This window comes from Capra hircus, chromosome 15 (assembly GCF_001704415.2).
Source record: "Capra hircus breed San Clemente chromosome 15, ASM170441v1, whole genome shotgun sequence".
Classification (NCBI taxonomy): domain Eukaryota; kingdom Metazoa; phylum Chordata; class Mammalia; order Artiodactyla; family Bovidae; genus Capra; species Capra hircus.
The window spans coordinates 37,624,175-37,649,150 of record NC_030822.1 but is presented as its reverse complement, the minus strand read 5'-3'; the positions used below and the strand labels follow the sequence as shown (position 1 = coordinate 37,649,150).

The 24,976-nt window shown below is 38.9% G+C and overlaps 2 protein-coding genes across 2 annotated transcripts; both read right to left on the bottom strand.

Annotated features, from left to right (window-relative positions):
• LOC102183310 (olfactory receptor 491-like) lies at positions 1,104 to 2,036 on the bottom strand. The gene has a single exon (XM_005701184.1). It carries the CDS (start codon positions 2,034 to 2,036, stop codon positions 1,104 to 1,106), a length of 933 nt encoding a protein of 310 aa, XP_005701241.1.
• On the bottom strand, positions 14,780 to 15,724 carry LOC102183585 (olfactory receptor 491-like). Its single transcript, XM_018058982.1, has one exon. It carries the CDS (start codon positions 15,722 to 15,724, stop codon positions 14,780 to 14,782), a length of 945 nt encoding a protein of 314 aa, XP_017914471.1.

Genomic DNA, 24,976 nt, shown 5'->3' with positions numbered 1-24,976 from the left:
GCAGCACTATACTAGCCAAGGCATGGAAAAAAACCCAAATGCCCATTGATGGATGAATAGATATAGATATGGTGTGTGTATATATATGTGTGTATATGTATATACACACACACACACACATACACCAAATAATACCAATTAAAAGATGCTTATTCCTTGGAAGGAAGTTATAACCAATCTAGACAACATATTAAAAAGCAGAGACATTACGTTGTCAACAGAGGTCCGTCTAGTCAAGGCTGTGGTTTTTCCAGTAGTCATGTATGGATGTGAGGGTTGGACTATAAAGAAAGCTGAGCACCAAAGAATTGATGCTTTTGAACTGTGGTGTTGGAGAAGACTCTTGAGAGTCCCTTGGACTGCAAGGAGATCCAACCAGTCCATTCTAAAGGAGATTAGTCCTGGGTGTTCATTGGAAGGACTGATGTTAAAGCTGAAACTCCAATACTTTGGCTACCTGATGTGAAGAGCTGACTCACTGGAAAAGACCCTGATGCTGGGAAAGATTGAGGGCAGGAGGAGAAGGGGACTACAGAGGATGAGATGGTTGGATGGCATCACCAACTCAATGGACATGAGTTTGGGTGGACTCCAGGAGTCGATGATGGACAGGGAGGCCTGGCATGCTGCAGTCCATGGGGTCGCAAAGAGTCGGATACAACTGAGCGAATGAACTGAACTGAACAGAATATCAATTTTATGCGGAATCTAAAATATGACACAAATGAATATATCTGTGAAGCAGAAACAGACTCTCACACATTGAGGACAGATTTGTGGTTTCCAAGGGGGAAAGGGAGCAGAGGAGGGAAGGATTGGGAATTTTGGATTAGCAGATTGAAACCATTATATATAGAAAGGATAAACAATAAGGTCCTACTGTATAGCACAGGAACTATTAATATATATAATATCCGGTGATAACCATAAAAGGAAAAGAATATATACGTATACATGAGTCACTCTGCTGTACATAAGAAATCACAACACTGTAAATCAACTATACTTCAATAAAATTTTAAAAGTATTATTTCAATTTAAGCAATTGGTGTGATACCGCCAAACAGAAATTTCTAGATCACCTGAAATGTCAAGAATGGATCCTAAGAATATATTCTGAACATTGCCTTTCTCAGGGCCTCCTTTACGTCTCTGTTCCTCAGACTATAGATGAGAGGGTTCAACATGGGGATCAACACTGTGTAGAACAGAGACAGCACTTTGTTCTGCTCAGTTGAATAGCTGGATTTGGGCATCACATAAATGAAGGTAATCGTTCCATAGTAGAGAGTGACTGCGGTGAGGTGAGCGGTGCAGGTGGAGAAGGCCTTGCGTCTCCCTTCAGTGGAGCGCATCTTCAGGATGGTGCTGAGGATGCAGATGTAAGAGAGAGTGATGACAGACACTGTGACCACAATGATGGAGCCAGAAGAGATGGAAGGGATAATTTCAACAGTGGAGACATCTGAGCAGGAAAGTTTCAACAGAGGGGAGAAGTCACAGAAAAAGTGGTCTACCTGATTCAGCCCACAGAAAGACAGAGTCAGTAAGCAACTAGCAAATGTCCAAGCATTGACACACCCACCCAGGTAGCAAGCCCCCACCAAGACGACACAGACTCTGGAGGACATGTGGGTGGAGTAGAGCAGGGGCAAGCAGATGGCCACATAGCGGTCATAGGCCATGGCAGCCAGCAGGAAGCACTCAGCTGTCCCAAACATGACGACAGAACAGAGCTGGGCTTCACAGCCAGCAACGAGGAGGGCCAGTTTATGTCTGAGGAATCCTACAAGCATTATAGGTGTGACTGATGTGGAATACCCAATGTCTACAAAAGCCAAATGACTGAGGAAGAGGTACATGGGGGTGTGAAGATGGGAAAAACTTCTTATTAAAGCGATTATGCTGATATTGCCTATTAAAGTGACAACATAAATGCCTAGAAATACCACAAAGAAGAGAACACGAAGTGTAGGATCTTCTGTTAACCCCAAAAGGATGACCTCTGTCACACTGGTGTGGTTCCCAACCTCCATGTCCTCTGGGCATTGTTCCTGTTAAGGGAAATGTGAATATTCATTAGTTTTATGCGTTCATGCTACACATTTCCAGTTTTCTTTGGCTGTTCCTAATTTCTTTGGTTATTCCTCAGAGCCGCTCACAGTGATCATTTCCTCTTCCTAGTCTGTAAATATGGTGCTGTAGATGATTTTTTGATTGTTTCTAAATCTACAATTTAGCTCCCAACTTTATTCATTTTCATATCCACTGCTAGTGTCCCTACTTTAGCTGAGATCCTGTTCATTTTCCTTTTACATTGATCTGTTTACCTCCTTGTCTTCATCCCTGTGTTCTTACAATTCACAATGTGTCTGCCAAAGGAATCTCTTCCTGAAATTAAGAGCAAGTTTTGCCAAAGGGATTCTTTTGAATCCCTTTGATTTTTGATCCCTTTGATTTTTTCAGGCTTTAGGAACTTCTCTAGCACAGGAAAGTGTACACGTTCTGATGTGTCCTCTGCATATGACTCTTTGCTCATCTCTCTGGATATTTCCATCCAACATTTGCACTAATCCAACCTTCCTGAACTCTTTAGAGTCCCCTCAGTGAACTCTACCCTCTCTCGCCTTTAATCCTTGTTCTCCCACTTGGGTGGCCTCAAACCTCCCACCGTCATACCCTAGGTGACTTCTGCTCATCCTTGAGATTGATTTATCTCCAAAGCCGCCTCTGCTTTCTAAGAATTAATCAGAAAACTTTCCTTTGTGTTGATATCACACTTTGAAGATGTCTAGATTGACATTGTTTACTGTAGAGTTATGGGTTTTTTCGGTTTTTGTTTGTGTGTTTACATTTCACTGCCCCCAGTTAATGCACATTCTCCTTAACAATGGTGTGTTTTATCCCTGTGTCACAAATGAGTAGTGCTTGAGAGCAAAGTGTGCTGAAGAAAAACTTGTTAAATGAATTCATGCATGATTTATACAATATAATGATTATACTGTGGGGAACCAGAGATGAACAAAATTTAGGTTCCCTGTTGAGAGAAACCAAGTCTTGTAGAAAAGAAAGAGATTAAATATGTATTAGTGTATAGAAAGTCTGTTAGTGTGGTATAAGTAAAATAATTGCTTATGTTACTTCTAAATCAAAATTGAATAATTATATTGGGGAAAAACACTTGGAAATTAAAAAAAAACAACACATTCCTCCCAAATCTGGCTATTATCACAGAAGTTAACTATTACAAATTTGGTAATTATTTCCAGGAATTTTTCTCCTTTGTTATATTTTAATATAACTATTATAACATTGCAGGTGGAAGTTTAATACCATTATTTTTCCTTGCATTTCATATAAAAAGTTTGTCGTTGTTTAGTTGGTAAGTCATGCTCGACTCTTTTGTGAAACCGTGGCCTGTAGCCCACAGGCTCCTCTCTCCATAGGATTTCCCAGGCTGGGAAATTCATGTCTCTTACATTGACTGGTGGGTTCTTTACCACTGAGCAGACAGAGAAGCCCATAAAAAGTTTATCACATTACAATTCCTCACACAGTGTTTGAGAGCTTCATAATAATGAGTCACTAGCCTCCTGGTGGCTCAGATAGTCAAGAATCTGCCTGCAGTGCCGGAGACCCAGCTTCAGTCCCTGGGTTAGGAAGATCCCTTGGAGAAGTGAATGGCAACCCACTCCAGTTTTCTTGCCTGGAGAATCCCATGGACAGAGGAGCCTGATGGGCTACAGTCCATGAGGTCACAAAGAGTCTGAGACATGATTGAGTGACTAACACTTCACTTCCAGCCTTTAATTTAATCACCCACTGTTTTTGGACACATAACTGTTCTTAACTTTTAGCTATCAGAAGTATTGTGATTGCACATGTTGGATAAAGTAATAGCAAGTCTAAATATTATAAAATATGACACATTCCTATTTATTTAAGGCATAATTCAAGGTATATTCTGTGTTCTCCATTGAGTATCTCCATGATTTACAGTAATGAAAATACTAAATCGACATGCTAAACTATCTTCATTGTTTTGTTTACTTCTTGGCCGTAGTTTCACTAAAGAGCTTAGTACTATCTCCATGTTTTGCCATTGTGTTGTGATAAAGGCAAAGTTCTTCTATTTTGAGACAGTTCTGAGAAAGTAGAATTAATGATAAATTATTAAGAGAATAAACAAATTACAGTCCAATGTAATATTTTGGGCCATATTAAAGATTCAGTGAAAATATTAACGTTATACTTATTAGAATGAGAAGCATAGAAACAATTTTAAACTGTTTCTGCAAGTATTATAAAGTGAAATAAATTAATCTGAGATTTACTCTAGAGACTTGAAAATTTCACTTATGTGCACCTTTCTTTCCGTTAATTTCAGCTAAATCTCAATTCTTGTAGTTAAATTCTGAAGATCTACAAATTCTTTTTACCTGCATTTACTTTTAATTTTTCACATATAGTTAAAAACAAAAGAGAATTTTACCTACTATTCAACTTTAACAATCATCAAAATCCATATTGATTTATTTTAATTATGCTGCTGCTAAGTCACTTCAGTCGTATCTGACTCTATATGACCCCATAGGTGGCTGCCCACGAGGCTCCCTCGTCCCTGGGATTCTCCAGGCAAGAACACTGGAGTGGGTTGCCATTTCCTTCTCCAATGCTTGAAAGTAAAAAGTGAAAGAGAAGTCGCTCAGTCGTGTCTGACTCTTAGTGACCCCATGGACTACAGCCCACCAGGCTCCTCCGTCCGTGGGATTTTCCAGGCAAGAGTACTGGAGCAGGGTGCCACTGCCTTCTCCTTTTAATTATGAGGCATATGTTAATAGTATTGACATATTTGGGGCTTCTGAGGTGGCTCATTGGTAAAGAATCCACCTGCCAATGCAGGAGATTCGGGAAACAGGTTTGATCCCTAAGTCAGGAAGATCCCCTGGAGAAAGAAATGGCAACCCACTCCAGTATTCTTGCCTGGGGAATCTGATTGACAGAGGAGCATGGTGGGCAACAGTCCATGGTATTGCAAAGAGCCAAACACAACTTAGCATGCATGCAGGCACACATTGACATATTTGTAATCATGTTATATATTACATTTTGTAATTTGCATATTCACTTAGTTTTATCAGTCAAGTATGTCCCACTTTCCTGAATAATCCTCATAATTGAAATGCTGGATAGAATATATGTTCAACTCCAAAGTGTGGTGTTCATGGAGCTTCATATTCTGTCTCTAATAACTTTTCAAAATGTATCTCCCTATATCTTCCTTTCAACTTGTGCTTTAGAGTCATGTAACATTACCATTTTCTATTCAGTGTTATTGGTTCTAATTTTCATAAAGAGACAATATTCTGCTTACAATATTAATTCTTAAACATGAAACATTTAGCAAAAATGATAAATATCAATACAAATGTCTTCAAAATTCTTTAAAATTTCTTGCTTTAGAATAGAAGAGTATTTAGTATTTCCAATAGTGGTCTTAGTTCTTTGACAGAATGAACTGTGAGGTGTAATGAACTAATAGTACCTACAGCTCATTAAAGAATGTCTTCTGATAGATCTTTACTAAATACTTTTAAATTAGCATAGTGACAGGCAAACTTTCTGCCAGGGGTGTAAGCTCTATCATGAAAAATCTGTTTTTAGTTTTATCACTCGATCCTCTATGAGTTTAATGGGACAAACCATTTCCTTTCAGTATCAAAACAGCGAAATATTTGAATACAGTCAGAAAACCTCCACTACCTTCATTTCCCAAAATTAGCACTCATAGAATCTCTGCCTCCATTCTTCCCGTCGCATACTTTTCAGATCCCTCATGGTTCTGCTTTCAGCCTCTGAACATACTCTCATCTGAGGACTGACCCAAGCGCTGAGCACATGTGCTCTTTGCTTCTGATTCAAGCAGAGTTCAAGGAGACCAACTCTGCATTCACTGTGCACACAGTGTGAGCTTCAGTCTGTGCTGACAGCAGTCATGGAGACTGGAGATGAAAAACTCAGATCCTTCCAATGTCCAACTGTCGTCACTTCCACATGACACTTAAATCTCTCTGACTCTGTTTTTTGTTTTCGTTTTTTGTAAAATGGGAATAATTGTCCCCATAAAGCAACTTTGTTGTGAGATTAAAAGAAATGATATCCATCTGCAAAATCTTTAAAGGTGTTTGACCATACATTAGAGCTAAGTAAATATTTTCGTTAAGTATAAATGAAGAGTGGATAGATTTTCAATTATTTAAAATTTTTATGAGAAGTATAAATTTTCTTTCAACACATGTCAGAAAAATTTTCACAAATCCAAAAGAAGTCAGGAAGCATGATATCTGATGCCTTCTTAGTTCTGGACCATGCCATTCGTAGTTATACGCATAATCTAACAGCTGATTCTTGCCCTTTCCTTTCTCTCCACTGACTACCTGTGGGTCTTTCTAGAGTTCTGTGCCATCCCATTTATGCTTCCCTATTTGGCTCAGGGATTCTGACTCTTCCCAATAGCTTCCCTCAATGAATGGGTTACGTTTGATAATGATCACGGGGGATAGGGCCAAGAGCCTCATAAACCTGAATACCAAGTCGTTTCTTTCTTATTTCCTTTTCATAGCTGCAGTTACACAAGCTTAGCAGTGGCTTTGACTGTGAAGACCCTCCACACTGCACTCTGGGTTCTCATGAGAAGTCTGCTTTGGGTGTCCAGAATGACACCCAAAACTCTGCAGTGCAAATATTTTTTTTTCTCTTAAATTTTTTTTAGAATTGGAAGGTAGCTGCTTTACAATGTTGTGTTTCTGCCATACAACAGCATGAATCAACGATCAGTATACATACGTCTCCTCCCTCTTGAATGTCCCTCCCATTCCCCACTGCATTCCACTCCTCTAGGTTGTCACAGAGCACTGAGCAGAGCTCCCTGGGTTCTGCAACATCTTTCCACCAGCTTTCTGTTTTACATATGGTAGTCTATATGTTTCAATGCTACTCTCGCCATCTGTCCCATCCTCTTCTACTCTCAGCTGTGTCCACACGTCTGTTCTCCATGTCTGTGTCTCTATTCCCTGCAGTGCAAATATTGCTGAGGCCACAGTTTCCACAGGGGTCACAAAACAAAGTGAAAATTTAAATTATTTACATTTCTCATAGAACAAGTGAAAATTTAAATTATTTAAATAAAATCTATGATTACTGCACTCACCTTTTAGAGCCGGAATTGCTGATGCTGAATTCCAAAGAGAACTTTATGAAGCAGATGTTTTCCACTTACTTGTATAGTAGTTGTGCACTGAATATCTGACAATGTTAACCACTGAATGCTCTCCTCTATTAAGGAACATAGTTACTTACATACATTCTGTTGAGGATGAGTGTCTTTTGTGTGTGTTGGGAGAGAAAGGAAGGCTCTAAAAGAATCCCCTAGGACTGTTGTTGCTTGTCCCTTTGAGATAAATTCCTGGGATTGTTCTCCAGAAATGACTCATGGAGCCAGGTATCTCATTAAAGTGGCATAAGTGGAAGGTCCAGTTCCTAACAAAAGGTATATCTCTGAGGATCCTGGTGGAAGTTTTGTTCAGGAACTTGGAGAATAAACCAAGTTTGAAATAGAAATTTGGTGGGAGATGGGGACCAGAGTCAGTGTTATCAGGGCTCTAATTTCCTCTCTGTAGGCAAAAATGTTCCTTTAGTTGAGAACATCAGGTCGTGGGGAACGTTCTGGAGTAATATGAGCATGTGAGGAGAAAGTAAGCAGAACAAAGCACAGTCCACTATTACTCAAAGACTATTTATAGTCCTTGGGCTGGTGCTGGTTGGCAAACTACTTATTGTCAGTCCAGGACCCAAGAAGAACAGGAGTTGTGGGGAACCATTTATATTCTTTATAAAAATTTTAGAAAGTAATTTGAATGGTGCCAGCTTCAGTGATTTTTAGTATGGGTTTATCCTTTTGTATTTTAGTTTTTATTTTTTTCAATTGTTCTCATTTTACTGTTTTCCTAAAAAGTACTGACTCGTGGATGCTTGGTAAAAACTGACCCCTTATTTAAATAGCTTGAGAAATACTAGGTGTGGCTTTTATATACAGGAGTCCTGGACTTCCTTGGTGCATCAGATGATAAAGAATCCACCTGCAATGCAGGAGACCTGGGTTTGATCCCTGGGTTGGGAAGATCCCCTGAAGGAGGGCATGGCAACACTCTGCAGTATTATTGCCTGGAGAATCCCCATGGACAGAAGAGCCTGGCGGGCTACAGTCCATGGGGTCACAAAAAGTCCAACATGACTGAGCAACTGAGTGCACACAATCCTGGGTTCAGTGTGAGGTGTATGAATTCTTTAAAATTGTTTTATTTCTTTGAGACTCAATTTTATGATTCATAAAATGGGGTTAATAATTCATATTTTATAGTCTATTCATGAGATTTCAAAGGGATAGCATATAATTATCTGGAAAAGTTACCTGAAGTTATTGATGTGTCTCAAATATGTGACAAATGGAATGAAGTGCCTAGAAGTGTTGACTGTGATAGGTCACACTCGCCAGATTTGGGAAGAGCCCTGTTCCCTTTTGCAAATTGTTCTATTTTATTCTCAATCCCAACTACTTCCTCCTTTGAGAGTCATGACATTCCAGCTATGGGACCTCCTGTCTGTTATTGATCTCCCTGTTTTCCTCATCCCCTGAGGACTTTAATGCCTGCATGATCATTTGCTTTTCCATCTCTATCTTTGTCATGAGTGAAGGCGACTTCTAAACACTTGAATATTTCAACTGACAACTTGACTTCAAATTTCTTCTACTTTCTTGATTTCAATTACTTTCATTTATCCATAGTCTCCTTATGGAGCCTACCGTACTCTTATCCTAAATTCCACTAATTTTCATTTTTGTTCCACAAGTTAAATCTAAGCATGTGAACTTACTGCGTTTAAGCTTAGCCAGTCAAAGGTCACTGGAAATAAACTTATAGTCCAACAAAATTAAGTTTACCAAGTCAATGTAGAAAGGGAGGACTCTCTCAGTAACTACCACAAGTCTCCTGACAGTTGACAGAAAGCACGTGCCTTTTGAAAGATCTGGATTCTTAGTGAAGGATAACGAGGAGGGGTTAAGTGCTGTGGGGTTCAGTTCTGAACAGGTTCCTGATTCTGTGGTGGGAGTAAGAGGAGGGACTAATCTGAAATTGAATGCTGTCATGAAATGCTGGCAATTTAGAGACTGAGTGCCTCTTGCATTAGGTAGGAAGAGCATTTCAGGTTTGGGTATATTGTTGATTACTGAAAAATTAGATCATTATGACATTGTTAAATATGCTGCATAAAAGTTGAAGAAACAATGTTTCTGACTAAATTTATTGCTAGATTATTCTATGTCCGTCCTCCCAACCTGAAGAAAGACATATTTGTTTTTCTTTTTCAGACTTTTTCTTTTTCTCATTGTGTTTTTCTAGAAAATATTTACTTTTCATTATTTACTAAATCTATTAATATAAACTGTTCATAATATCTGTTTTTAACCATCTTAATATATATAGAATGTGTAATTATGCCCCCTTTTTCATGTGTTATTTAGATAGTTAAAAATTTTGGCTTTTCCTTGATTAATACTCCTATGGGTTTTTCAATGAGTGAAACTGCAAATTTATTTTCTCCATGGAACATTTTTCTTTTTCTTTGATTTCTTTGATTTGTTCATTACTCATATACGCACATAGAGTTTTTGCCCATGCTGTGTGGCTTATGGATCTTACTTCCACCACCAGAGGCTGAAACTGTGCTCCCTGTAGCCGCAGCATGCGTCCTAACCGCTGAACTGCCAGGGAATTCCATATGCTTTTTTCTTATTTATTGTTGTTCCTTTATAAGCTTCCTGAGATGGAAGCTTATATTTTTGTCCTCTTCCTTCAGGTTGGTTTCCAACCCTTTATCTTGAGTACAGGCCATATATTTCCCCTTTCCCAGCTTTTTTTTTTTTTAATTTCTTAGCAGTTTTGAATGATGTCATGAATATTGTGAATGACAGGTTATAGATAGTCTGGATTGTGTTATAATCCTCTCAAACATGTTCACTACATGAAAGTAGAACCTATACCTGTTTAGTCAGTGATGCATATTAGAGGATTTTCTGGTTTTTGGCAATTACGAGTAAAGCTTCTGAAGTATCTCCATATAGGTCTCTGTGTGGACATGTGTTTTCATTTCTCTTTGACAAAATCTTAGGATTGTAATTGCTGAGTGTTATGGTTAGTGTATGTTTTTAAGATACTGCAAAACTTGTTTTTTTTCAAAATGGCTGTACCATTTCGCATTCCTACCCACTTTGTATTTCAGTTCTAGTTACTCTGGGTCCTTACCCAGATTGATATTGTCACTTAAAAAAGATAAGCTATTCTAATATGTGCATAGCATTAAGTCTTTTATTTTAATTTACTTCCCTTTTGACTGTGTTAAGAATCAATTTCAAGTTCTTAGCTCTACTTCTCTGTTGATAGTCAGTTTGTTTTCAATCTTGGCTATTGTGGAGTGGCCACAGGACTGGAAAAGGTCAGTTTTCATTCCAATCCCTAAGAAAGGCAATGCCAAAGAATGTTCCAACTACTGCACAATTGCACTCATCTCACATGCTAGCAAACTAATGCTCAAAATTCTCCAAGTAAGGCTTCAACAGTACGTGAACCATGATCTTCCAGATGTTCATGCTGGATTTAGAAAAGGCAGAGGAACTGGAGATCAAATTGCCAAGTGTGTTGGATCATCAAAAAAGTGAGAGAGTTCCAGAGAAACATCTACCTCTGCTTTATTGACTATGCCAAAGGCTTTGACTGTGTGGATCACAACAAACTGTGGAACATTCTTAAAGAGATGGCAATACCAGACCACCTGACCTGCCTCCTGAGAAAGCTGTAGGCAGGTCAAGAAGCAACAGTTAGAATCAGACATGGAACAATGGACTGGTCCAAATTGGGAAAGGAATACATCAAGACTGTACATTGTCACCCTGCTTATTTAACTTATGTGCAGAGTACATCATGTGAAATCCCAGGCTGGATGAAGCACGAGCTGGAATCAAGATTGCTAGGAGAAATTCCAGTACTGTGGCCACTCCACAAACACCCTTATGGCAGAAAATGAAGAGGAACTAAATGAACTTGATGAAAGTGAAAGAGGAAAGTTAAAAACTTGACTTAAAACTCAACCTTCAAAAAACTAAGATCTTGGCATTTGGTCCCAACATTTCATGGCAAATAGATGGGGGAAAAATGGAAACAGTGATAGACTTTATTTTGGGGGGCTCCAAAATCACTGCAGATGGTGACTGCAGCAACGAAATTAAAAGATGCTTACTTCTTGGAAGAAAAGCTATGACCAACCTAGACAGCATATTAAAAAGCAGAGACATTACTTTGCCAACAAAGGTCCGTCTAGACAAAGCTTTGATTTTTCCAGTAGTCATGTATGGATATGTAAGTTGGACCGTAAATAAAGCTGAGGTTGAATAATTGATGCTTTTGAGCTGTAGTGTTGGAGAAGACTCTTGAGAGTCCCTTGGACTGCAAGGAGATCCAACCAGTCTATCCTAAAGGAGATCAGTCCCGAATATTTATTGGAAGGACTGGTGCTGAAGCTGAAGCTCCAATACTTTGGCCACGTGATGTGAAGTACTGACTCATTGGAAAAGACCCTGATACTGGGAAAGTTTGAAGGCTGGAGGAGAAGGGGATGACAGAGGATGAGATGGTTGGATGGCATCACTGACTCGATGCACATTAGTTTGAGCAGGCTCCAGGGGATGGTGATGGACTGGGAAGCCTGGCATGCTGCACTCCTTGGGGTCACAAAAGTTGGACATGACTGAGCAACCAAACTGAATTGAATTTCATTCTTTTTTGGTCATTTCGTATGAGGGTCCATAGCCACAAACCATGGGGTGAACTGTGACGTAATATAAATAAACCTTTGGTCTGTGCCCCCAGATCCTAACTTAAGGCTTGAAACTCCTGTACTTTTCTGAATGACAATGGTGTTAGAAGCATCTTTTGTTCAAATATTTGTTCTTTAACCCTGGCTCCTGACACAGGGCTGCTAAACCCCTTTGAATTTCTGGGTGGGTGTCTTTTATTGGAATCCCCCTTGGTAGGATTCTGTATAGCTTCTGGATGAGGGCTGGTCATCATATCAAATCATGATGAAAAGCTTGGAATTTTACACCCATTTCTGCAGTAAGAATGGGGAGGCTGGAGATTGATTACATAAAATACTAAACTATCTGGTGGAAAGCTTTTAAGTTGGTGAACAGATCCACTGGCTGGAAGGGCTATATAACCCAACTTCTTGGTGATGGAAGCTCCTGCTCTGCTCCCTCCTTTCAGACCCAGTGCATCGTATCTCTCCATGTGGCAGTTAAGTTTTAATTGTCTTAATAAAGACATTATTATTCCTTTATAATATCTTTTATGATACACTGGAAAAATGTAAGCAAATGTGTTCAAGAGTTTTGTAAACCATCCCAGCAAATGATCAACCCTATAAGAGGGTTGTGGGATTCCCTGACTTTGTAGCCAAGTTGGACAGAAGTGTGGATACCCTGGAGACCCATTGCTTGCAGTTGGTGTCTGAAGGAAGGGCAGAGTTTTGGAACTGAGCCTTAAATCTGTGAAGTCTGACACCTCCTCCAGGCAGTTAGAATTCACAACCGAATGAAAGAATAGAGCAGCAAGTTGGTATCTGGATATTTAGATTATATATTATTTTCCAATTAGTTTCGATGGAAGGCAAAAACACCACACATTTTTGTAAGGTGTGCTGTGAGTGGAGAATAATGGGTCCCATTGCCCATCATTTAATAATGTCATGTGTTTTAAATGATCTCTGTGGCCTTTAATATTTGTTTTATATAGATAATATATAGCAGTATATTATAAACATCTTCCATTTGTTAATTTTTCAATTATGTTTTCCAGGGCTTCCTTCTCTCACTCCATTGTGCTGAGACAAGGACTTAAGATCTAAGTGTTGCTTTCAGATGCTTTAAAGAGTTGCCTCATATTTGCTTCTGTTGAGAGTTTCTATATTCCAGAAAAATCTCTCCTCACCCTTTCCAGTGGTGATGTTTAGAAGGGTGCATTATTATGCAAGAAATAACATTAGTACAATCTTTGACAATATTTTTAGCTTTTAATTAGATTCTAATCTCTCTATAAATCTAGACTATGGAACTATGATTGTTGTTTACATATTAATTGCAATGCTTAGAATTTAAGATACCCTTTAAAATTCCTATATATAAGGAAGACTACATTGTGTGAAATGGAAGTATTTGCTTTTAATGTGTTTAAATAGGGATGGACTTCCAGTCACATCATGTGATTGTGGTGTCCAGACCTTATTTTGTATAGGTAGATAGAGATCAATACAGTCTTCACATTCTTCTCCTTGGTTAGTAGTCTTCAAAATCTAGATCTTCTTGGGGGTAGAGCTTGTTCAGAAGACTGAAGCAAAGGAATAGGTTAGGCTTGCTGATCCTGCTAGATCCTTTAGATCAATAACAGTGCTGAAGTCTTTGGACTGATTGTGGCTCAGAGATTAGGTCAAGGGCATGGAATCAGAGGACTTGATGCTGTTAGAACAGTTGAGTTCATATCTCTCCAGAGAAACTATTGGTACTTTCTAGCACTCGATATTCTCATCTGTAAATTGAGGTAAATTTATAACCTTGGCATCATGAGATTACTATGAAAATTAAATGGAGAAGCATAGTGGTTTTGTAGCCAGGTTTTCCAGATTCATACAGTGGTCCTACAATTTCCTAGCTGCATGATTTTGAGCAATCTATGTGACGTCTCTGTGCCCCAGATGATTCATTTGTAAAATAGAAATAATAGTACTACTTCATAGGATTTTTATGAGAAGTCAACCAGTTAGTATCCCAGTGTGCTTAAAATAGGGCCTGGAACATTGTAAGTACAAATTTTGTTTGAGAGATAAAGAAAAATCCAAGGTAGCTACAGGTGTTAATACATAATAGTAATAATTATTACTATCATTTTCCTGATTTTAAGGTGTCTCCCAGTTGGTTTATAAGTATATAAAATTGAGAGTTAGATGTGATAATGTTTTCCATACAGCCATTATGAAAAACAGTATGGAGGTTCCTCTGAAAACCTCCTCAGTATGGAGGTTGCCATATGATGCATCGACCCCACTCCTGGGAATACACCCAGACAAAACTATAATTCAATAAAATAATGCACCCCTATGTTCATGGCAGCTCTATTTACGATAGCCAAGACAACAACATAAATGTCCACTGACAGACGAATGGATAATGATGTAGTATATGTACCAAATAGATCAGTTATATGTGGAATCTAAAATATGACATAAATGAATGTATTTATGAAACAAAAATAGACTCACAGGCATAGAGAACAGACGTGTGCTAGCCAAGGGGATGGGGAGTGGGAGAGGGAAGGATTGGGAGTTTGGGATTAGCAAGCAGATGCAAACTAGTAAAATAGGACTGATAAACAACAAGGTCCTACTGTATAGCCCAGGGAACTATATTCAATATCCTGTGATAAACCATAATGGAAAAGAATATGAGAAAGAATATATATATGTATCTGTGAGTCTCTCTGCTGCACATCAGAGGTTAACACATTATAAATCAACTATGCTTCAATAAAAATTTAAAGAAGAATTACTGTGTTTTCAATTTAAGCAATTGGTATGCTACCGGTAAACAAAAATTTATAGGTCATCTGAAATGTTAAGAATATATCCTAAGAATATATTCTGACACTTGCTTTCTCAGGGACTTCTTTACTTCTCTGTTCCTTAGACTATAGATAAGAGGGTTCAACATGGGGATCAACACTGTGTAGAACAGAGACAGCACTTTGTTCTGCTCAGTTGAGTAGCTGGATTTGGGCATCACATAAATGAAGGTAATCGTTCCATAGTAGAGAGTGACTGCGGTGAGGTGAGAGGTGCAGGTGGAGAAGGCCTTGCGTCTCCCTTCAGTGGAGCGCATCTTCAGGATGGTGCTGAGGATGCAGATGTAAGAGAGAGTGATGACAGACACTGTGACCACAATGATGGAGCCAGAAGAGATGGAAGGGATAATTTCAACAGTGGAGACATCTGAGCAGGAAAGTTTCAACAGAGGGGAGAAGTCACAGAAAAAGTGGTCTACCTGATTCAGCCCACAGAAAGACAGAGTCAGTAAGCAACTAGCAAATGTCCAAGCATTGACACACCCACCCAGGTAGGATACCCCAACCAGGAGAACACAGACTCTGGAGGACATGTGGGTGGAGTAGAGCAGGGGCAAGCAGATGGCCATATAGCGGTCATAGGCCATGGCAGCCAGCAGGAAGCACTCAGCTGTCCCAAATGTGACCCCAGAACAAAGCTGGGCTTCACAGCCAGCAACTGGGAGGGCAAATCTATGTTTCAGAAGTCCTATAATCATGATAGGTGTGATGGATGTGGAAAACCCAATGTCTACAAAAGCCAAGTGACTGAGAAAGAAGTACATGGGGGTGTGAAGGTGGGAGCAGCTTCTTATTAAAGTGATTATGCTAATATTGCCTATTAAGGTGATGACATAAATGCCTAGAAAGACCACAAAGAAGATGACACAAAGTGTAGGATCTTCTGTTAACCCCAAAAGGATGACCTCTGTCACACTGGTGTGGTTCCCAACCTCCATGTCCTCTGGGCATTGTTCCTGTTGGAGGAAATATGAATGTTCACTTGTTTTATGCTTTCTTCCTACACATTTCCAGTTTTCTTTAGCTGTTCCTGAATTTCTTTGGTTATTCCTTGGAGCCATTCATAGTGTTTACTTCCTCTGCCCGGTCTGTAACTATGATGCTGTAGATGATGTTTTGATTTTTTGTTTCTTTGCTTTTTACATAAAAAAGAATGATTCAACCTCACTCTCTGGCGGTCTCAATTTTATTCTCTTATTTATCCACCATTTACTTTAAAACACCTCTTTAACTCTGAATCTTAGAACTCTCTTCTACTATCCAGATGCATAGTTTCAATAATTGTTTGAAAGTCTCCAGTTGAGGATCCAAGAAATACCCTAACTCAGCCTCCTCCAGACCAAACTCATCCCTTCCTTGGACCACTCCTCCTGTGTTCTGAATCTGTGGAATACCACCACAATCCACCCAATCTCTTGTGTCTGAAATATGCGAGTGGTCCTCGTCTTATTCCTCACATTGTACTGCATCTAATAAAATCCTAATGATTTTATCTACAATTTTGTTCCCCATTTATTTATCCATCTCCATACTTCCACTGCTAGTGTCCCTGCTTTAGTTGAGACTGTGTTCATTTTTCCTCTTTATTTTATTCACCTATTTACCTCCTTGTCTTCATTCTTGTGTCCTTATAATTCACAATATATCTGCCAAGGTGATCTCTTGCTCAAATGAAAGGGTGATACCAAAGGCATGCTTTTAAGACTTTCATGATTTCTCCAGCCTGCAGGAGGAAACCTAACCTCCTTAGCAGAGGACAGTGTACACTTCCTGATGTGTCCCCTGCATAGGACATTTTGCTTGTCTCTCAGGATGTTTCCATCCACACTTGCACTAATCCAACTTCCAGAACTTGTTAGAGTCCCCTCAGTGCACTTTACCCTCTCTGGCCCTCAGTCTTTGCTCTCTCACTTGGATGGCCCTCCAGTCTCCCGCTGTCATTACCCTGGATGACTTCATTCATCCTTAAGATTCATTTATCTGCAAAGCTTTCTTTGCTTTCTAAGGGACAATCAGAAAACTTTCCTTTGTGTTGATATCACACTTTGAAGTTGTCTAGTTTGCCACTGTTTATACCTGGGTTATGGTTTTTGTTGTTGTTTGCATTTTTGCATTTTGCTATCTCCAATTAATATACATTCTCCTCAACAATGATGCATTTTATCCCTGTGTCACAAATAATAGTGCTTGGGAACAAACTGTGCTAAAGAAAATCTTGCTAAATGAATTCATGCATGATTTATACAATATAATGAATATACTGTGGGGAACCAGAAATGAATAAAATTTAGGTTCCTTGTAGAGAAGAAAGACATTAAACACATGATTAATGTACAAAAAGTCTGTAAGAGTGGTGTAAGGAAAATAATTGTTTGTGCTGTTTCTAAATGAAAATTGTATAATTACATTGAGGGTGAACACTTGAAAATTAAAAAGAAACATTCCTCTGGAATCTGGCTACTATTACACAAGTTAATTATTACAAACTTGGTAATTTATTCCTATGTATTTTTTCTTCTAATATATTTGGATGGGCTTCCCTGATAGCTCAGTTGGTAAAGAATCTGCCTGCAATGCAGGAGGCCCTGGTTGATTTCTGAATTGGGAAGATCTGCTGGAGAAGAGATCTGCCACCCACTCCAGCATTCTGGCCTGGAGAATTCCATGGACTATATATAGTCCATGGTGTCACAAAGAGTTGAACATGACTGAGTGACTTTCACTTCACTTAGATCCCTGGTTTGGGAAGATCCCCTGGAGGAGGGCATGGCAACCCATGCCAGCATTCTTGCTTGGAGAATCCCATGGGCAGAGGAGCCTGGTGTGCTACAGTTCATAGGGTCTCAAAGAGTTGGATATGACTGAAGCGACTGAGCACACACACAATATATTTTAATACAACTTCTATGATATTGTATATGCAAGTTTAATGTCATTATTTTTCTTTGCATTTCATGTAAAAACTGTGTTGTTGTATAGTTACTAAGTTTTGTCTGACGCTTTTATGCCCCCATGGACTGTAGTCTGCCATGCTCCTCTGCAAGGACTTTTCTAGGCGAGAAAACTGGAGTGGGTTGTCATTTACTTCTCCAGGGGATTTTCCCAACCCAGGGATCTAAACTGTGTCTCCTGCATTGGCTGGCAGATTATTTACCAATGAGCCACCAGGGAAACTCATAAAAAGTTTATCGCATTATAATTCCTCACATAATATTTGAGATCTCATGATAATGATGTTACTAGTGATAATGAGTTACTGGATATCATGATAATGAGTTACTAGCCCTTAATTTAATCACCCACTAATTTTGGACACATAGCTGTTCACAACTTTTAACTTAACTGTTGTAATCCCACAAATTGGGTAAAGAAAGCATCAGGAGGATAGCATTACAAAACACATATTCCTAGATATATAAGGCATAATTCAAAAGTATATTCTGTGCTCTAATTTGAGTATCCCCATAATTCACAATAAAGAAAATACTGAATCAACATGCTAAACTATCTTCATTTGTTGACTTCTTGGCTGTAGTTTCAGTAAAGAGCTTAGTACCTTCTCATGTTTTGTCACTGTGTTGTGACAAATGCGAAGTTTTTGTGTTTTGAGGTAGTCTTGAGAAAACAGAATTAATGATAAATTATAAGAATAAACAAATTAATACACTCCAATGCAATATTTTCATGGTTACTAAAGATTGAGTGAAAATTATAAAAGAAAGTTATATTTACCCAATTGATAAGCTAAAAAATAAATAATATCTAAAAAATAAAACATCTCCTTTAGCTTCCTTTAACTTGTGCTTTTAAGAGTCATATAGCATTGACATTTTCTATTCAGTGTTATTGGTTCTAATTTTCATAGAAAATTTTATGTTAACAATATTATTTCAATTCTTAAAGCTTGAAATATTTAACACAAATGATAAAGATCAGTACAAATGTCTTCAAAATTCTTAATTTCTAAAAAATTTCTTACTTTAGAATAAGAAAGTATTTAGTGTTCAAGTGCCAGAACTCAGTTCTTTGGCAGAATGAATTGTGAGGTAGAATCTATGGTTCATTAAAGAATGTGTTCTGACTGGTCTACATTAAACACATTTAAATTACTCTAGTGACAAGCAAGCTTACTACCAGGGGTGTTAGCTCTATCATGAAAAATACGTTTTTAGTTTTATCATTTGATCTTCAGTGAATTTTAATGGCACAAATCATCTCCTTTCGGTATCAAAACACTGACATACTTGAATACAGCCAGCACACCTCCACTGCCTTCCATTCTCCAAAATTAACATTCATAGAATCTCTGCCCATTCCTCCTGTGGCCTGCTTTTCCCATCCATCACATTTCTCCTCTTAGCCTCTGAACATACTCTCATCTGAGGATTGAGCCAAACACTGAGAAGGATGTGTACTCTTTGCCTTCTGACTTAAGCAGAGTTAAGGGGGGCCAATCCTGCATTCACTGTGCACACAGTGTGAGCTTCAGTCTGTGCTGACAGCAGTCATGGAGACTGGAGACAGAAAACTCAGATGCTCCCAGTGACACTTGCACATGACACTTAAATCTCTCTGACTTCCAGTTTTGTTTTTTTTTTAATTTGTAACATGAGAATAATTGTCCCCATATAGCATCTTTGTTGTGAGATAAAAGGAATAACATCTGCAAAGTATTTAAAGGTGTTTGGTCATACATCAGAGCTAAGTAACTATTTTTCATTAAGTAAAAATGAAAAGTGGATAGATTTTCAGTTATTTAAAATATTTATGAGAAGTATAAGTTTTCTTTCAACCCATGTCAGAAGATTTTTCACAAATCCAAAAGAAGTCAGGAAGTATAGTATCTGTTGCTTTCTTGGTTCTGGACCATGTCATTCGTAGTTATATGCATAATATAACAACTGATTCTTGCCCTTCCCTTCCTCTCTGCTGGCTACCTATGGGTCTTCCTAGAGCTCAGTGGCATCCCATTTATGCTTCCCTATCTGGCTCAGGGATTCTGACTCTTCCCAATAATTTCCCTCAACAAATGGGTCACATTTGAAGAATATCAGTGGGCAAAGGGCTAAGAGCCTCATAAACCTGAATATCAAGTCATTTCTTTCTTATTTCCTTTTCATAGCTACAGTTACACAAGCTTAGCAGTGGCTTTGCCTGCCAAAGACAATCCACACTTCTCTGGGCTCTCCTGGGAAGGTCTTCTTTGGGTGCCCAGAATGACCATTCTATGGTGAAAATATTTTTTTTTTTCTCTTAATTTTTTTTTTTTTAAATTTGAGAGTACTTGCTTTACAACGTTGTGTGGTTTCTGGTATACAACAACATGAATCAGCCATAAGTATACGTTGTCCCCTCCCTCTTGCACCTCCCTCCCATCCCCTACCCCGTCTCACCCCTCTTGGTTATCACAGAGCACTGAGCTGAGGCCCCTGTGTTATACAGCAACTTCCCATTAGCTATCTGCTTTACATACGGTAGTGTATAGGTTTCAATGCTACTCTCTCAATCTGTCCCACCCTCTTCTTCCCTTTGCTGAGTCCACAAGTCTGTTTCTATGTCTGTGTCTCTATTCTCAGCAAATATTGCTGAGGCCACAGTTTCCACAGGGGTCATAAAGTTGAGTTTCTCTTATTTTAATTTCTCATTGAAAAAGTAAAAATTTAAATTATTTAAATAAAATCTATGACTACTGTATTCTCCTTTTAGAACCAGAATTACTTATGCTGAATTCCAAAGAGAATTTTATAAAGCAGCTGTTTTCCACTTACTTGTATAGCAGTTGTGCACTGAATCTCTGACAGTGTTAACCACTGAATGCACTCCTCCACTTAGAAACACAGTTACATACTTTCTGTGATGATGAGTGTCTTTTGTGTGTATTGGGAGGAAAAGAAAAGTTCTAATGGAATCCCCCAGAGCTGTTGTTGCTTGCCCCTTTGAGATAAATTCCTCGGACTGTTCTCCAGAAGTGACTCATGGAGCCAGGTATCTCATTAAGGTGGCATAAATGGAAGGTCCAGTTCCTAATAAAAGGTATATTTCTGAGGATCCTGATGGAAGTTTGTCCAGAGACCTGGAGGAAAAACTGTCGAAATAGAAATTTGGTGGGCGATGGGGACCAGAGTCAATGTCACCAGGGCTCCAGTTTCCTCTCTGTAGAAAAAACAGTTTCTTTAATTGAGAACATCAGCTAGTGGGGAAAGCCCTGGAGTAATATGGGCCAGTTAGCAGAAAGCAAGCGGAAGAAAGCAGAGTCCACTGTTAACCAAAGTATACTAATAGTCCCTGGGCAGGTGTTGGTTAGCCAATTATTTATTCTCAGTCCAGGTCCAAATAAGAACAGAGGTTGTGGGGAACCATTTGTACTCTTTATAGCAATTTGAGAAAGTAACTTTAACCGTGTTGACTCCAATAACTTTTTAAAATGGGTTTATTCTGTTGTATTTTAGTTTTTCTTATTTTGTTAGTAGTTCTCATTTTACTATTTTCCTAACAAGTATTGACCCATGGACACCCAGGGAGAAGTGATCCTTTATTTAAATATTTGAGAAACACTAGATATGGCTTTTGTACCCAGGAGACCTGGGGTCAGTTTGAGGTGGATGAATTGAGTGAAAGTTTTTAACTTCTTTGAGACTCAATTTTATGATCTGTAAAATGGGGTTTAAAACTCACATTTTATAGGCTATTCATGAGATTTCAGAGTTAACATATCATTATCTAGAAAAGTTACCTAAAGTTATTGTTGTGTCTCAAATATGTGACAAATGGAACAAAGCTCCTGGATGTGTTACATTTTGCACCTTACTCTATTTTATCCTTAGTCCCAGATACTTCCTCCTTTGAGATTCAAGACATTCCAACTCTGGCATCTGGTACCTAACCCTTATTGACCTCCCTGCTGCTCATCCCCTGAGAAGTTAGCACTTGCATGACCATTTTCCTCTCCATCTCTGTCTTTGTCATGAGCAATGGCATCTTCTAATCTCAACTGACAACTTGATCTCAAATTTCTTCTAATTTCTTGATTCCAATAACTTTTATCCATAGTCTTTTTATGAAACCTGTCATATTCACATCATAAATTTCACTAATTGTCTTTTTTGTTCCACAGCTTAAGTGTAAACATGTGTGATGACCATGTTAAAGCTTAACCAGCCAAAGGCCATGAGAAATAAACCTATAGTGCAACAACATCAAGTTTATTGGGTCAGCACAGCAAGGATGGTGGTCTAGTTGATAAATCATGTCCGACTCTTTGCAACCCCATGGACTGTAGCCCACCAGGCTCCTCTGTCCATGGGATTCTCCAGGCAAGAATTACTGTAGTGGGTTGCCATTTCCTTCTCCAGGGATTTTCCATACCCAGGGATTGAACCTGGGTCTCCTGAATTGCAGGCAGGATTCTTAGCCAACTGAGCCATCAGGAAAGCACAGCAAGGGAGAACTCTCCAAATAATTACCACATGTCTCTTGACAATGAAGAGAAAGTACATGCCTTTGAAAGGTTTGGATTCTTATTGAAGGATACCAAGAAGGGATTAGGTGTCATGGGGTCCAGTTCTGGACAGTTTGCTGATTTGGTGGTGAGATTAACAGGAGGGACTAATCTGAGGTTGAAAGTTATCATGAAATGATGACAATTTAACATTTTAATGTCTCTTGTATTAGATGGGAAGAGCATTTCAGGTTTGGGTATATTGTTGATAAGAAAGCAGTAATTACTGAAAAATTAGATCATTAAGTCATTGTTAAAATTGCTGCATAAAAGTTGAAGAAATAATGTTTTCTACTAATCTTTTTGCTAGATTATTCTATGTCTATCCTCCCAGCCTGAAGAATGACAGGGATTTTTTTTTTTCAGTCCCACAAACTGTGTTTCTCTAGAAAATATTTCAGTTCAGTTCAGTCGCTCAGTGGTGTCTGACCCCATGGACTGCAGCACACCAGGCCTCCCTGTCCATCACCAACTCCCGGAGTTCACTCAAACTCATGTCCATTGAGTCAGTGATGTGATCCAACCATCTCATCCTCTGTCAGCCTCCTCTCTCACCTCTCATCTTTCCCAGCAACAGGGTCTTTTCAAATGAGTCAGCTCTTTGCATCAGGTGGACAAAATTTTGGAGTTTCAGCCTCAACATCAGTCCTTTCAATTAATATTCAGGACTGATTTCCTTTAATGGAAAGTTTGGAATCTCCTTGCCATCCAAGGGACTCTTGAGAGTCTTCTCCAACACCACAGTTCAAAAGCATCAATTCTTCAGCGCTCAGCTTTCTTCACAGTCTAACTCTCACATCCATACATGACTACTGGAAAAACCATAGCCTTGACTAAACAGATCTTTGTTGGCAAGGTAATGTCTCTGCTTTTTAGTATGCTCTCTAGGTTGGTCATACCTTTTCTTTCAAGGAGTAAGCGTCTTTTAATTTCATGGCTGCAGTCACCATCTGCAGTGGTTTTGGAGCCCAAAAAAATAAAGTCAGCCACTGTTTCCACTGGTTCCCCAATTATTTGCCATGAAGAGATGGGACTGGATGCCATGATGTGTGTTTTCTGAATGTTGAACTTTAAGCCAAGTTTTTCACTCTCCGCTTTCACTTTCATCAAGAGGCTCTTTAGATCTTCTTCACTTTTTGTCATAAGGGTGGTGTCATTGGCGTATCCGAGGTTACTGATATTTCTCCTGGCAATCTTGATTCCAGCCTGTGCTTCCTCCAGTCCAGTGTTTCTCATAATATACTCTGCGTATAAGTTAAATAAGCACAGTGACAATATACAACCTTGATGTATTCCTTTTCCTACTTGGAACCAGTCTGTTGTTCCATGTCCAGTTCAAACTGTTGCTTCCTGACCTGCATACAGATTTCTCAAGAGGCAGGTCAAGTGGTCTGGTATTCCCATCTCTTTCAGAATTTTCCACAGTTTATTGTGATCTACTCAGTCAAAGGCTTTGGCACAGTCAATGAAGCAGAAATAGATGTTTTCCTGGAACTCTTTTGCTTTTTCAATGATCCAGCGGATGTTGGCAATTGGCTTTCTGATTCCTCTGCCTGTTCTAAATCCAGCTTGAACATCTGGAAGTTCACAGTTCACATAATGCTGAAGCCTAACTTGGAGAATTTTGAGCATTACTTTACTAGCATGTGACATGAGTGCAATTGTGCAGTAGTTTGAGCATTCTTTGGCATTGCCTTTCTTTGGGATTGGAATGAAAACTGAACTTTTCCAGTCCTGTGGCCACTGCTGAGTTTTCCAAATTTGCTGACATATTGAGTGCAGCACTTTCACAGTATCATGTTTCAAGATTTGAAATAGCTCAACTGGAATTCCATCACCTCCACTAGCTTTGTTCATAGTGATGCTCCCTAAGGCTCACTTGACTTCACATTCCAGGGTGTCTGGCTCTAGGTGAGTGATCACACCATCGTGATTATCTGGGTTGTGAAGATATTTTTTGTATACTTCTGTGTATTCTTGCCACCTCTTCTTAATATCTTCTGCTTCTGTTCGGTCCGTACCATTTTTGTCCTTTATTGAGCCCATCTTTGCATGAAATGTTCCCTTGGTATCTCTGATCTTCTTGAAGAGCTATCTGGTCTTTCCCATTCTATTGTTTTCCTCTATTTCTTTGCACTGATCACTGAGGAAGGCTTCATATCTCTCCTTGCTCTTCTTTGGAACTCTGCATTCAAATGGAAATATCTTTCCTTTTCTCCTTTGCTTTTGGCTTTGTAAGGCCTCCTCTGACAGCCATTTTGCTTTTTTTTGCATTTTTTTTTTCTTGAGGATGGTCTTGATCCGTCTCTCCTGTACAGTGTCACAAACCTCTGACCATAGTTCATCAGGCACTCTGTCTATCAGATCTAGTCGCTTAAATCTAGTTCTCTCTTCCATTGTATAATTGTAAGGGATTTGACTTAGGTCATACCTGAATGGTCTAGTGGTTTTCACTACTTTCTTTAAGTCTGAATTTAATTTAAGTCTGAAAATATTTACTTCTCACTGTTTACTAAATTTCAGTTCAGTTCAGTTGCTCAGTCGTGTCCAACCCTTTGTGACCCCATGGACTGCAGCATGCCAGGCTTCCCTGTCCATCACTAACTCCTGCAGCCTGCTCAAACTCATGCCCTTTTAGTTGGTGATGCCATCCAACTAAATTACTACATTTATTGATACAAATTTTTCAAAA